Consider the following 15494-nt stretch of genomic DNA (forward strand, 5'->3'; position numbering starts at 1 on the left):
TCTTATGACAAGCAAGGGTTACTGAAGGTTCATTCTAACCCGGGTCTTCACGGGTCTATTGGATTTCAAGAGGAAGCACGCCGATAAGCTTTTCAGTCCTTTGATTTTAAATTATCAACATGGGTATTCTGTTTGAAAACTTGTCTTGACAATGAATGTCAATGGCTGAGGGTGAAAACTGATAAATGATGACTTTGCAATGGTCAGCAAAATATTGTCATTGTAAATTTAACCCAAACAATATCTCCTGCAGAAGTGGGAGATGATCAAAATGGGAGATGATCAAAATGGATCAACAAACTATCACAGGGGCGCGTCACGCTTAGAAACAGCGTTAGAAAGCCATATAGGTATATAGATCATTATATAAAAGGATATAGTACTAGTGTAGGGTCTATATACCTATATTGCTTTCTAACGTTGTTTCTAAGCTTGTTCTCGTCACTATATGGCTGGAATAATGCCGATGTGACGCAAAACCCAACTCAACTCAACTCTAAGCGTGACACACCCCTGTGCATACAATGCCATGGTGAATTGTATTGGCCATAATTTATATAATTTATGGCTTTGGGAGTGATGATTTTTATGGAGAAGCATGTACAATGGGAATGAGGCATTTACTCTGGCAGTTAAACCTGCCTGGAAATGTGGCCCGACCGAATGTTGCGACTTAACGCGCATCAACGCAGCATGATCACGTATTGTGAATATCTGTCGTCTGCCAGACTTTGTTGTCATGAAATTCACGTGCTGCACGTATGTTACTGACGAATTTTAAATAAACCAAAATGGGTCAATTCATTCAGGAAGGCCATATCATTTGGTAAGTACGGATCTATTATTGTTGTTTTTAATTCAGTACCGCCTTTTATGGAATACTGCAGAGATAACTGTTTAAATGAAAAGTCTCGATCGTGAATATTATAGGTCTTTTGTAGTTAATGTGTACAGGAGCTCGTATATCTACTCTATTACAACAGTACGTACCTATATATAACGTTCAAGGTTGTATATATATATTTCTAGCAAATGTCATATGTTATATATAGGCATTAGCAAGTGCTGTAATTGGCGACGTGTTGAACACGTGTGTTCATGCGTAGCTACTAAGATGTGTCCAAAAAGTGTCTATTTTCAGAACAGGTTTGGTATGCTGAAACGCAATATATACAGTGACCCAGATAGCATTCAGACGTTGGCCCAACGTTGGCAATGGTTTTGCCAACATTGCCAACTTTGGGCCAACGTCGAATGCTATCTGGGGAACGGTGTTGAATCTGGGCGGGGCGGTGGGGTAGCCCAGTGGTTAAAGATTTCGCTCGTCACGCCGAAGACTCGGGTTCGATTCCCCACATGGGTACAATGTGTGAAGCCCATTTCTGGTGTCCCTCGCCCTGATATTTCTTGAATAACGCTAAAAGCGTCGGAAAGCTAAAACTCACTCACTAACTAACTTGAATCCGGGCCGGCAGCTTGACAATATTGTTTTTTACCATTAAGTGTTATGGGATACAAACATTTTGTGAAGGTCCGCGGTTTTTTACGAATTGGTGCAGTTTGAAGGCATATTTAGTGATTCAGAATCATGATCGGCTGGCCTACGACATATGAATTATGCAAAACAATGATTTACGTAAAACATAAAAGACTAAATCGGATTTCTGTTCACACTAAAGAATATTGTTTCATACCATTAACCAGAATCGATATCGAAATAACACGAACATTTATTTTAACAGTTTGTTCACCAATCCAGATTTATGTGCTGAATAAAATACCTTTTAACCCAATGCACAGATTGAACATGCGCGCTACCGCAAATTTGTTTGGCAAATAAAATAAGCCGACAAGAGTAGCGTCCCTTGTTTAAACAACTTCCGGTTTTGGTGAGGAGCACATGCAGAGGAATCAACGGCAGATTTGATACATGTGTGAACGTTGATTCAAGGAAAATGGCTTCCGCTAGAGCAATTGTCATAGGACAGGTGATCAAAAGAGGCATCGGACGACCCGACACAGTCAAAGTGCGATGTTTGAAAATGTCACTTGACCGTTATCTTCTCAAGGTGAGTAGATTTCTTGCTAACAACATATCACTGTTCAATGGCAACACCATGATAGTAATGCTGAAGGGGTCGTTGTCGGCACAGGTACTACAGATACGTACCCCCAGGTACGTTTCTGTATTCAGATATGTACCCTAAACAAAGTCAAAATACAGAAACGTACCCGGTACCCTAAAAGACGGACGAGTCCATATTCCGCAATCCAAAAACCGAAACCGTATGTAGTTTGGCTGTAGGTGAATTCGTAGACCAGACTGGTTCGTAGACGTGGAAATCCGGTGTATTCGTAGACGGATTGAGCGGTGGATTCGTAGACGTTATTAAAATGGGAAAAGTTCAACCTCAATGATGATGAAAATCGACGAAAAGTGTTTGCATTTTGTGAAATAAATAAAATATATCAGGTAAGTATGATCGGCGGTGAAAATATGCTTAAAATAATAAAATATGCTTCACAGCGGTCCACGTCCGACAAATTCCGACAAATCATAGGCCCCTAATATATTAAATTCAGTTGTGTAAAATTAAAAGATATGTATTAGGTAAGTATCGTCATTCAACGTTCAACTACGCAGACCAGCAGAGAAGTAGCAGAAAACACTTACATCTCCTACACAGAGTATTTCGCAATCAAAACAACTCACCACTTCCTAATTAACATTCACAACAACTCAGTGAAACCTGTTAATCCTCCCACAACAATGAAAACAGTCGGGAAATTATGATGAGTAGACTAATTTTGTCTGATCCGCCGACAAAGTTTACCTGTACAAACACTTATGGTATATAAACCTCAAGAAGGTAAGAAGAAATCATTCTTCTATCACACTTTCTTGTCCTTATCTACCCTTAGCCTCGTATCACTGAAAACAAAGCATAACAACTTCGTTATACACATTCTAAGTAAAAATCAAACTTAATATATACTATTATTCAATTATTAATACACGTCTACAAAATCACCGTCTACGAACCAGTCTGGGTTACGAATCCACCGCATCTACGAACTGGTTCAGTCTACGAAATCACCGTATCCCTGTAGTTGTTCCTGTTCAACTGATTGCGATAAGCAGGGATAATCTACAACAACGTTATATAGTCTCCCTGATTGGTTTCTAGAATAAAAAGTAAGATCCTAAATGAAAACATGCAGGTAGGTAGTCCAGCATATAACTAGACTTTGCACTATACCGAGGTGTGCTGGAATACGAGTTTATTCATATGAACTAGCAGGTAGGTAGCAATGTAGGTTGCAAAAGTCCTCATGGTCTCTTAAATGGGGATCTACCTCCAGTTGTTGGCGAACTATATAGCTGTTTTTATATTTTGTCATTAAGAGAAATATCATTTTATGGTTACTTGCTTGTTTAAAATCTAACTCTGTGATAGTCAGTTATTTTACTGTTCATTGTTGATAGGTATTCATATCATTTAAACAAATATTCCAGCTATATGGCATAATAAATGTAAATAATCAAGTCTGGCCTAGACAATCCGGTGATCAACAGCATGAGCATCAGTCTACACAGTTGGTATACAATGACATGCTTCAACCAAGGCAGCGAGCCTGACCACCCCACCCCAACCCCACGTTAAAAATGAACATAAGGCTGGCTGTATATATGGCAAGAAAAAGGACTGATGAAATATCCTTTTGGAGCACCACTGCTAGCACTGAAGAAGATGGCAACTCAGGGAATCATTTTTGCAGACTAGTGAGGACAGTGATCATTCATAACCCTGTTTAATCTAAATTACTGTTTCAGTAAAGGCAAGTCACTTTCATGGATGACAATGTCTTTATTCTGTTACAATGCGGCATTTTGGAAAGCATCTATTTCAAAATGTCGCACTATAAAAATAAAGTTGTCATCCATGAAGTAACTGGCCTTTTTTGTTTCTCACCAGCTTCTAAACAGACAGGGTGATGGGTTAGCCTCATGGCTAAAGCTTCCTCTCATCTTGCTGAAGACTGGGGTTTGATTCCTGACATGGGCACAATATGTGAAGCCCATTTCTGGAGTCCCCCTCCATGATATTGCTGGAATATTGCTAAAAGAGGCGTAAAAGCCAGCTCACTCACTCACTCACTCAAACATTCCAATCAAACAGATCATCACTGTTTCAGTTCCACATGTTTATATTTCAGTACTTCAACAAGAGGACTCACCACTGGGCCATTGAGACGTCAGTGACCACAGATGTTGGCGACATTGTGATGCTACAGAGACTCCCAGAGAGGATGACAACTAAAGTGGGTCATGAAGTGAAGGAGATTGTTTACAAACTGGGATCTGTGGTTGACCCCATTACTGGGACCAGGTGCCGAGGACAACAGTTCATTGATGAAGCAGAACGAGAACTACAGAAACTGAAAATTGAAGGGGAACGATCGTGATAAGCATTTACTGATTTACATTTTCATATTTGTGTGTGTGTTTGACTTTATGAACTATAACAGTGGAGATGTGTGTTAAAGTACGTCATGAATGGACATGTGATGTTAGTTGATTCTCATGAGATGATGTGTTTCTTGTCATCTGCCTCAACAGTCAATGTGTACCAGGATAAATGTTGAAAGAAGAAGTTTTCAAGAGAGCAGTTTTTGTTGTTGTTTTGTTTGTTGTTTAATGCAGCATTCACCAATACTCCATCTACATGGCTGAGGTCTGTAAATAATCGAGTCTTGACCACACAATCCATTGATCAACAGCATGAACATCGATCTACACAATTGGGATACGATATCATGTGTCAACAAGTCAACGAGCCTGACAACCAGATCCCGTTAGTTGCCTCTTACCAATTCTAACCTGGATTTTCACAGAACAGTGAAATACCTTATAAGTCTTGACCCTGTTTTTACCAAAAAACCTGTCCATCTAATGAACACTCATTCTTTTTGAAAATATTACTTCTTTTAACTGCCAATTTTTGATGATTTAAATAATATTTGCCTTCTGGGATTGGAACATTTTGCTGTGCGTGAAAGTCTGGATGTAATAAGGCAACATTTCGATACAAAAAACAGTATGTATTATTTTTTTTAAGTTGAACCAAACATTTGTTCAATCATTTGTTATCATGCACGTCTTACACTAAGCAGTCATCCATTTGACTTGGGGGGGCTGGGGAGGAGGGTAGTAGAGACCAATCTATTTTTTAGACCAACCTATTTTCTCTCCAACTGTATCCAACTGTTGGATATTTTCCACAAACATGTTATTGATTTCACGCCAACAAACTATTCATTTTGTTGTTCTGTTAAACAAACTGTTCATTTGAAATATCTTCCCACCTATTCCATAGTAATGAAAAACATGCCCCCCAGTAGAACTTTTAAAATGTGTGGCTCATGATAAAGGTAAATTTATGTATTGGCGGATTCATTTGAAAATGACTGGAGACCACATTGAAGATACGTATTTTGTTCAGGGGGGTCGAAAACAACCCCCAACCCCTTTTCAAACTTTCTGGATCCGCCCATGATTTATATATTGTAACTAGGGTTTGCATGGGCATGAAAGGCCTGTGTTAATTTCCCCCAAGAGGCCCTAATTGCCAGTGGCTTTCCCTGAAAGGCCCCATATTTAGCAGAGCTTTTTATGATTTTACAGGGTACTGAAACACAATAAAACTACCTGGCAATGACAGTGGGTGTTGACTAATCTGCATTGTAAAGAAACTTACCCAGTGTAGCAATTGGTGCTTGGAATTGGTTGCACGGTGTACGGTCTTAGAATCATTTACAGACATATTGTTTTTACAGTATTGTTTTATTGTTTATTGACCTGTTTAGATAAGAGTAGCAATGTTGTGGTGCATATAAGAAACGAAACACAAGATTACTGATACTCCTGTAAGTCCAATTAGTACTCTATATGGTTTTCCAGTACTCCTCTGTTGAAAACATAAGGAGTATGTACTCCCAAAAAAATTTTTATCTGGAACCCTAAAGTTTCATTTGCAAATGTCACATCCAATTTAAAATGATACATCTTGCTACTTTAAAGTGATGACTTATATAAATTGTCATGAACATCAACTTCCTGGAGTCTTCAAAAAATATTCAATCATGACTTTTCATTAAGTGAAATGAGTTTACAAAGAATTAAACACATTTTCAGGCCCTGACAGCTTGTAAGATATGTTCCCTGGGCAAGTTTTTCAAACACTTAAACAGTAGTTCCAAAATCGTTTGCATTTGATTATGAGAAAATGTGATCGATTGCTTGGTTGTTTAGTCACTGCGACCAATCTTCCATTATTTCAGTTAATTGGAACACTGCTAGTAGCGATGTAGGTAAGAGTTATCTCCCCCTGTTAATCAGACAAGCAACCAATAGTTTCTCTGTTGTACTATCTACGGGTGCCACGCTAGACAAGACAACCTATAGTTTCTCTCCTGCATTGTCTACTGGTGCCGTGCTAGACAAGACAGCCTATAGTTTCTCTGTTGTACTGTCTACTGGTGCCATGCTAGACAAGACAACCTATAGTTTCTCTGTTGGATTGTCTACTGGTGCCATGCTAGACAAGACATCATATAGTTTCTCTGTTGTTCTGTCTACTGGTGCCATGCTAGACCAGACAGCTGATAGTTTCTCTGTTGTATTGTCTACTGGTGCCATGCTAGACAAGACAACCTATAGTTTCTCTGTTGGATTGTCTACTGGTGCCGTGCTAGACAAGACAACCTATAGTTTCTCTGTTGTACTGTTTACTGGTGCCATGCCATGCTAGACAAGGCAGCTGATAGTTTCTCTGTTGTATTGTCTACTGGTGCCATGCTAGACAAGACAACGTATAGTTTCTCTGTTGTATTGTCTACTGGGCCATGCTAGACAAGACAACCTATAGTTTATCTGTTGTACTGTCTTCTGGTGCCATGCTAGACAAGGCAGCTGATAGTTTCTCTGTTGTACTGTCTGCTGGTGCCACGCTAGACAAGACAACCTATAGTTTCTCTGTTGGATTGTCTACTGGTGCCATGGTAGACAAGACAACCAATTCTCTGTTGTACTGTCTACGGGTGCAGTGCTAGACAAGACAGCCTATAGTTTCTCTGTTGTACTGTCTTCTGGTGCCATGCTAGACAAGACAACCTATAGTTTCTCTGTTGGATTTTCTACTGGTGCCATGCTACACAAGACATCATATAGTTTCTCTGTTGTTCTGTCTACTGGTGCCATGCTAGACAAGACAACCTATAGTTTCTCTGTTGGATTGTCTACTGGTGCCATGCTAGACAAGACAACCTATAGTTTCTCTGTTGTACTGTCTACTGGTGCCATGCTAGACAAGACAACCTATAGTTTCTCCGTTGGATTGTCTACTGGTGCCATGCTAGACAAGACAACCTATAGTTTCTCTGTTGCATTGTCTACTGGTGCCATGCTAGACAAGACAACCTATAGTTTCTCTGTTGTACTGTCCACGGGTGCCGTGCTAGACAAGACAACCTATAGTTTCTCTGTTGGATTGTCTACTGGTGCCGTGCTAGACAAGACAACCTATAGTTTCTCTGTTGTACTGTTTACTGGTGCCATGCCATGCTAGACAAGGCAGCTGATAGTTTCTCTGTTGTATTGTCTACTGGTGCCATGCTAGACAAGACAACGTATAGTTTCTCTGTTGTATTGTCTACTGGGCCATGCTAGACAAGACAACCTATAGTTTCTCTGTTGTACTGTCTACTGGTGCCACGCTAGACAAGACAACCTATAGTTTCTCTGTTGTACTGTCTACGGGTGCAGTGCTAGACAAGACAACCTATAGTTTCTCTGTTGGATTGTCTACTGGTGCCATGGTAGACAAGACAACCAATTCTCTGTTGTACTGTCTACGGGTGCAGTGCTAGACAAGACAGCCTATAGTTTCTCTGTTGTACTGTCTTCTGGTGCCATGCTAGACAAGACAACCTATAGTTTCTCTGTTGGATTGTCTACTGGTGCCATGCTAGACAAGACATCATATAGTTTCTCTGTTGTTCTGTCTACTGTAGCCATGCTAGACAAGAGAACCTATAGTTTCTCTGTTGTTCTGTCTACTGGTGCCATGCTAGACAAGACAACCTATATTTTCTCTGTTGGATTGTCTACTGGTGCCATGGTAGACAAGACAACCAATTCTCTGTTGTACTGTCTACGGGTGCAGTGCTAGACAAGACAGCCTATAGTTTCTCTGTTGTACTGTCTTCTGGTGCCATGCTAGACAAGACAACCTATAGTTTCTCTGTTGGATTGTCTACTGGTGCCATGCTAGACAAGACATCATATAGTTTCTCTGTTGTTCTGTCTACTGGTGCCATGCTAGACAAGAGAACCTATAGTTTCTCTGTTGGATTGTCTACTGGTGCCATGGTAGACAAGACAACCTATAGTTTCTCTGTTGTACTGTCTACTGGTCCCATACTAGACAAGACAACCTATAGTTTCTCTGTTGTACTGTCTACTGGTCCCATACTAGACAAGACAACCTATAGTTTCTCTGTTGCACTGTCTACTGGTGCCATGCTAGACCAGACAGCTGATAGTTTCTCTGTTGGATTGTCTACTGGTGCCGTGCTAGACAAGACAGCTGATAGTTTCTCTGTTGGATTGTCTACTGGTGCCGTGCTAGACAAGACAGCTGATAGTTTCTCTGTTGGATTGTCTACTGGTGCCATGCTAGACAAGACAGCTGATAGTTTCTCTGTTGTACTGTCTACTGGTGCCATGCTAGACAAGGCAGCCTATAGTTTCTCTGTTGGATTGTCTTTTGGTAATAGGGGTAAAACGACGACTGGTCGGCTCGGAGTCAGTATAATGTGTCTGAGTGGGGTATTCATGCTTAACTGCGGCCAATCTGCGCCATGGTATGTCAGTGAACTAGCACTGTAAATTCTGGACTAGTACAAGCAGCCACACATACACACGCATGCACATCGTCATATCAGCGAAATATTCTCAAATACGATGTTAAACCCCGTTTCACCTCATTGACTCATGGTTTCAGTCGGAGATTGAAATGTATGTTCAATGTTGAAATATGTCCAGCTTGATATCAATGTAACTGAGTAATAATGTAACTGAAATGTTGCTTCATTCAGTAAACAAGAAGTTGCGATGATGAATGAGCATATTTTCCTACTTAACGACCATTTGTTAGATTGCCAGTCAAACGTGATTAAGCAGTTTGAGACTTCAGCCAATAGTCCGGAGCCTGTGTCTTGTAAAATTGTGATCTATCTTGTTAGTGCAGCCTAAAGTGAACTTGGAGTAACTGAGATTCACTGAAAACGTAGACTAACGCTTAGTCCTTAAATATATAAAATATTGATGGTAACAAATAAACCCATTTTAAATTGGAAAGGAGCACAAGTGAGTTTGGAGATTGAGGAAATGTAGGCTTGCTTCATTTAGGGCTTTACCATTGCAGGGAGGGCTTGGCAACAGGGGAAATTATGTGGTTCAGTGACTGTGAGAGACTACTGAACACTTTAAGAACCATGTTTGTGTTAGTAGGCTCGAAAGTCTTTTGCACAAACTGGACTAAATGGTGCTGATTATATACACTGACATGACATAGTAGATATTTTGGAATTGAACCGAAGTATGCAGCCTTTGACCTTCATGATATGAATACGTTGGACCCCCAAAATTGTTTCAGGATCTCCCATTTCATTCACTGAAGATGGAGTTACTTGTTTCTAACCAAAATATACATTTTCAGAGACTTAGTGTCAGCGTAGGACTCTCACTGTCCCATGGGGATGGCGGGTAGCCTATGGGCACAATGTGTGAAGCCCATTTTTTGGTGACGTGATGTTGCTGGAATATTGCTAAAAGCGGCGTAAAACCAAACTCACTCACTCACTGTCCCAATATTTGCAGGGTTTCACAACACTGATTTGCTGACTCACCCCCAAAGTTACAAAAGATCTTTGACGAATCTTCATGAAACTGACAAGACACTGCTTAATATGCATGTTGGTATTTTTAGCCTCATGCACTGTTTTCAGGTTGATGTGTTTCATTAACAAGTGGGGGCGGTGGGGTAGCCTAATGGTTAAAGCGTTGGCTCGTCACGCCGAAGACCCGGGTTCGAATCCCCACATGGGTACAATGTTTGAAGCCCATTTCTGGTGTTCCCCGCCGTGATGTTGCTGGAATATTGCCAAACTCAGTCAGTCAGTCATTAACAAGTTTCCATTTCATACATAATTCGCTCAGAAATCAAACAACAAATATAATTGGAAGTGAGATAATGTGTGGTGTTAGACTTATGACATTTTTTTTTATTGGTTGCACGTTTTTTTGTTTTGTTTTGTTTTGCTTGTTTTTTATTCTTCAAATAATGGATTTCTAAGGAACCTAGTATCTATCCAACTCGAAGCTGTTCAACGGCGCATCACAAAGTTTACCCCGGATAATCCAAGTTGCCTGTTAGGCGGTAGAAGGTTATAGTCACATGACTTATCCCACCGGGTACCCATATTCTGCTGAGTGAACACGGGCAATTTTGAACAATAACCCACTTACCTAAGGTGAGACCACATGTATCACACACGCTTCGTTGTGGGGCAAACCACCTCCGTGGTGTAGTGGTTAGAGCGTCCGCCCGGAGAGCGGAAGGTCGTGGGTTCGATCCCCGACCGCGTCATACCAAAGACGTTAAAATATGGTACTTGTTGGTCCCTGCCTGGCGCTCGGCATTAATGGGTACAACAAGGACTGGTCGGCTCGGAGTCAGTATAATGTGTCTGAGTGGGGTATTCATGCTTCACTGCGGCATGGTATCTCAGTGGGCTAGCACTATAAAACCAATTTAAGTCTGGGCTAGTACAAGCAGTCGCACATACACATACACACACATGCACGTCGTCATATGAGCGAAATATTCTCAAGTACGACGTAAAACCCACTTTCACCTCACCTCACCTCGTTGCGGGGCAGGACTGAAGTCCTAAAAACCCAAGCTGCCAGACACGGTCACCCATCCAAGGACTCACCGCGCCCTGTGAGCTGAGCTGTATGCATCTATTTATTGAATACAGGCGAACCTTTTCCTCCTTGCCTCTTGAAATGGTACAGATCGAACAATGTTGAAAATACAACAAAGTGATCATTATTAGTCAAGCATTGTTCTCAAAGAGTGCTTTTACAAAGTCTGAAAGTATGGATGTGTGATGTGGGTACATACGTGGACATAATTATTCCCGGCCTTTCTCTAATAAGCATTGCCTCTTGAGAAACACACATAGTCACAATCAACTGAGGCGCACATAAAATTCCTTTCTTTTGCCTCCACATTCGTAGGAGTGGGTGAGTTTAGTTTTACGCGGCGTGTAGCAATATCACAGCGGGGGACACCAGGAATGGGCTTCACACATTGTATCTATGTACAGAATCGAACCTGGCCCGCGTTTCACAAAAGCCTCCTAAATTTAGGAGGTCGTAGCCCATACGACCTTGTTTACGACCCTCTTCCGACCTCCTTTACGACCGTTTCACAAAGACGTCATATCCATGTCGTACGACGCGGTCCTAAATGCATGTTGTACATTGTATAAGAGATACTTTGTTGCATAGCAACGCATTAAGCGAGACCGAACGGGCACCTGCTTATCTTGTTATTCCCAAAGTATTTCAAAATAGAAATACAGTTTGAATAACAATACAAATGTTATGTTTTTAATTCAATGTACAGGTTATCTTATCGTAAAAAATATCAATAAATGAATTATTTTGGATTTTCCATTGAAAATTACAAGATAAAATGTATAAATCATTTCCATTTATTATCAGTTGTACTTATAAGGTTTGAATTAAGTCGCTGTCCATTAACTTGTTCATATGAAACTGCAATATTAGTCCCAATGTATTGAATATTGCACACTATAGGACCTAAAGTCAATGTTGCAGTTATGGCTACGCTTGATCTACTAACACTTGTGTAAAGGTTCAAAATATGGTGTGATACTCTAAATGTGTCAATTTCTTTTGTAACTTTTATTCAAACCATCAAAATCTTTCAAAGAATAGAAACGTATACCCTATATCCACGTATGATATGATATTGAACAAGGCTAAATGTAGGTACTGAAGTTGGTTTCATGAAAAAAATATCTGAATGATACGCAAAATATACATCATAGTACTGAAAGTGTAATCAGAAGGATAGGACGATTGTGTTTTTTCATCCGACCTTCAGCTCAAAGATATTGCCTAAATAGAGAATACTACACGAGGTCTCATTACATACGAATTATACGAAACGAGTGTCCTTCCTGTGGTATCTGACCGAGCGAAAGTATAATTCGTTTGTAATGAGACCGAGTGTGATATTTTATTTATTACCCACGTCTTACATGCATGAAATTGACAAAATAGCGTATTTTTGTTATGTTTTTGGTTTCAAACCGAAACCGGTTTCATAAAGAGGTTGCGGTAGAGTTTTGTACTGTAGTACAATATTTGCATGACGTCACACTGTAATGACGTCACTGCCTTGGTAACCAACGTCACGATGCATGTCAGTTGTCATCGCCTCGTACAGCCTCCTACAGTAAACTACTCCATAGCACCTCGTTTCCTGGTTTCCAGTTGCTTCATTCGGCTAACATCACTGGTGGAAACATTGCGTTTATGTTTTTAGAAGGATATAATGTCTCAGTTCGACTCACAATTAAACAGCGACACGGCAACGTTCGCAAAATGTTTACATTCCCACAATGCATTTAAGTTGTAGAATGAATGAATTCACGTGTTTGTTATGAATGAAAAAATAGTTACGTCAGAATGTGACCTAATTGAGAGGTCATCGGTTATCCAATCAAATGGTTAGAATCTCAGGTCATGTCGTTACGACACAGGTCAACGCGATATGACACTCGTGTGACGTACGAGATTAGTATGCAACTACCCATACGTTGACCTCGTGGGTAATAATATGTAGTACTACCACAATGTTGACGTGTGACATCACAACCGATGAGAGATTTTTTACAAAATGGCGGCTCGCTGACAAGGGTACACAGGATTTTGCGAGGACTCTTATTCCCTTGATTCAGGGATCGTTTGTACATAAATATGAAATGTACTTAATCAGAGTGACTCTGACTATCTGTGTATTGTTATACATGAGTTTCAGCAGACGAGTACTTCCGTGTATATACGCTCATGCGCAACGAGCGTAGGGCAAAAGAACGAGGAAGTAGTAGTGACGTCTGCAATAACCGATATCTAACTGGAAGTTAAGCTGCGCAAAGACTTCAAACTACCGATGAGTACCTACTACAAAAGTCTGTCCACCACAGACAAACTTCGCTACGAAGAAAAACTGAACTTTCTAGGCTTTTGTTTGGATGACGACCCATACGTAATTAATAAACGATGGAGTGATGATGTGACGCAATGGCCAGATCTACAGTACGGCGATCTGTACACTTACCTCATTGATACACCGGGGCCTTACACAAGGACCAGCCTGCGATCTTTCCGTTCTCTGTAGGCGTATATTTTATTCGAAAGTGGATGGGTTCAAACGACTTTTATCAGGCACAATGCTGCAAAGACCAAGTGTATTTTGAAGGTATGTTCAGTGCTTGTGTCAATTGATAGTGTAAAATCACCTCTATTTTTTTAGTGCAACTGCGCCACACAGCATGGCAATTCATCATTTCGTTCACCGCATCATTTAAGCTGTAATGTCGTTATTTCGTGTTAATTGTATTAAAATGTGAACTATTTTGTTATTGTAGTTACAGATACAAAACCCCAAATAAACCAGAGACCATATACCGGTATATGGTCTCTGAATAAACCAACAAAAAAAACAAACCCCAATTGAACAACCATTGTCCTTATGTTTGTTTTTAAACAAAGTCAATACCCCTGTAGAACAACGCATTTGCGGATGAATAAATGTCTGCATGTATTTATTCCAAACTATTTTCTTTTATAGGCTAAAGTTCAAAGGTCACAGTCTGTAAATGAAAAACCACATGACGCCAGGGTTGGACTTGATGTGTGTGGCAAAATTGAAAGTGCGCATTGCACATGCATGGCAGGGTGAGTGAAAGTTATTATTTAATTTATGGAGCCTTATGTATCTCTATTCGAGATGCATTTGTACAAAATTCACATTAATTTTGTGTGGAAAATGAGTGAATTAATCAATGAGAGTTATGTTTTAACATTGTAAATGCAAGCAGTGGACAATGTTGTAATGGATATGGAATATCAGTTGTATTTTGCAATCACATTGAAGTCATTCAATTTTAAATTTAATAAAATTTGTCATGATAATTGTACAGGTACAATTTATTTCAGACTTGGAGAAGTATGTTCTCATTGTGCTGGGATTTTGTTCAAGATAGAGGCCTGTGTTCGTCTTGAGTTCAATAAAGTTGCTTGCACATCAATGCCCTTTAAATGGAATCAGAACTTTACTCAAAAGGTAATAAACAATGTGTGAATTAGAACTGAATTATATTTCGTCTTGTTTTGTTCAACCATATTTATTATTTCAACAAATTTGTCCAATATCATCCCAAATTGTTAATTTAGAATTAAATTTGTTTATTACTAATATTTATTTCCATGTTATATTTATATTAATTAATAAACAGATGAAGTAAAATGCTTTTCTACAATTATTAATTAAAACAAGCCATAATGTGAGTAGAACGTAATCAAATTCCCATTGATTTCTTGAAGTCAACTTATTTTTGTTTCAGGTTCAGCCAGCACTTGTTGATGACATTTGTTTCTCTAAAGCCAAGAAAGATCAGATACCTGCACCATTGCCTGCAATACCAGAAGTTACCTTTGCCGACACTTCAAACCTAAGATTAAAACTGAGAAACAGTGTTCCAAATGCTGTACTTTTTAGCATTACTCACCCAGTCATTACCGACTGGACTAAGATACAAAACGAAGTTCTGCCTTCACCATTAACTGTTCTCTATGATGAAACAAATAAGTATTTGTCTGAACAAAGTCTACAAATTATGTGTGAGAATGTGTTTTCAGATCAGCTTATGGTAACCGTTGACATGGTTGCAGCACTAGAGAAGGTAACAGTTGGTCAGAGTAAATCGTCAACCTCGTTTGAGCACCGAGTGGGACGTTTAACAGCCTCCAACTTTGGTAGTATTTTTCATTGTAGATGTAAACCAGATCAGTTTTCCTTATTGGAAAAGATCATGCAATACGACCAGACTACAGACACTGAAAACAATTATTGCCGAACTGGGGTGCCAGTTTCTTGTGAATGGGGTCTAAAGCATGAGAAAGATGCTCTTAAACACTACCAGTGCCTTATGATGTCATCTCATTTCAATCTTGCCTTAAGTAATTCAGGTTTAGTTGTGAACCAAGATTTTCTTCACTTAGGTGCAACTCCTGATTCTTATGTGTCATGTGATTGCTGCGGGCGAGG

General features: G+C 39.8%; 1 protein-coding gene across 1 annotated transcript; it reads left to right on the forward strand.

Annotated features, from left to right (window-relative positions):
* The first annotated feature begins 1863 nt into the window (after positions 1-1863).
* Positions 1864-4667, forward strand: LOC124266367 (28S ribosomal protein S17, mitochondrial-like). Its single transcript, XM_046701181.1, has 2 exons — positions 1864-2069; positions 4219-4667. Exons 1-2 carry the CDS (start codon positions 1956-1958, stop codon positions 4465-4467), a joined length of 363 nt encoding a protein of 120 aa, XP_046557137.1. The 5' UTR covers positions 1864-1955; the 3' UTR covers positions 4468-4667.
* The last annotated feature ends 10827 nt before the right edge of the window (positions 4668-15494 follow it).

Source organism: Haliotis rubra, unplaced genomic scaffold (assembly GCF_003918875.1).
Source record: "Haliotis rubra isolate DU_JTF1 unplaced genomic scaffold, ASM391887v1 Scf125, whole genome shotgun sequence".
Classification (NCBI taxonomy): domain Eukaryota; kingdom Metazoa; phylum Mollusca; class Gastropoda; order Lepetellida; family Haliotidae; genus Haliotis; species Haliotis rubra.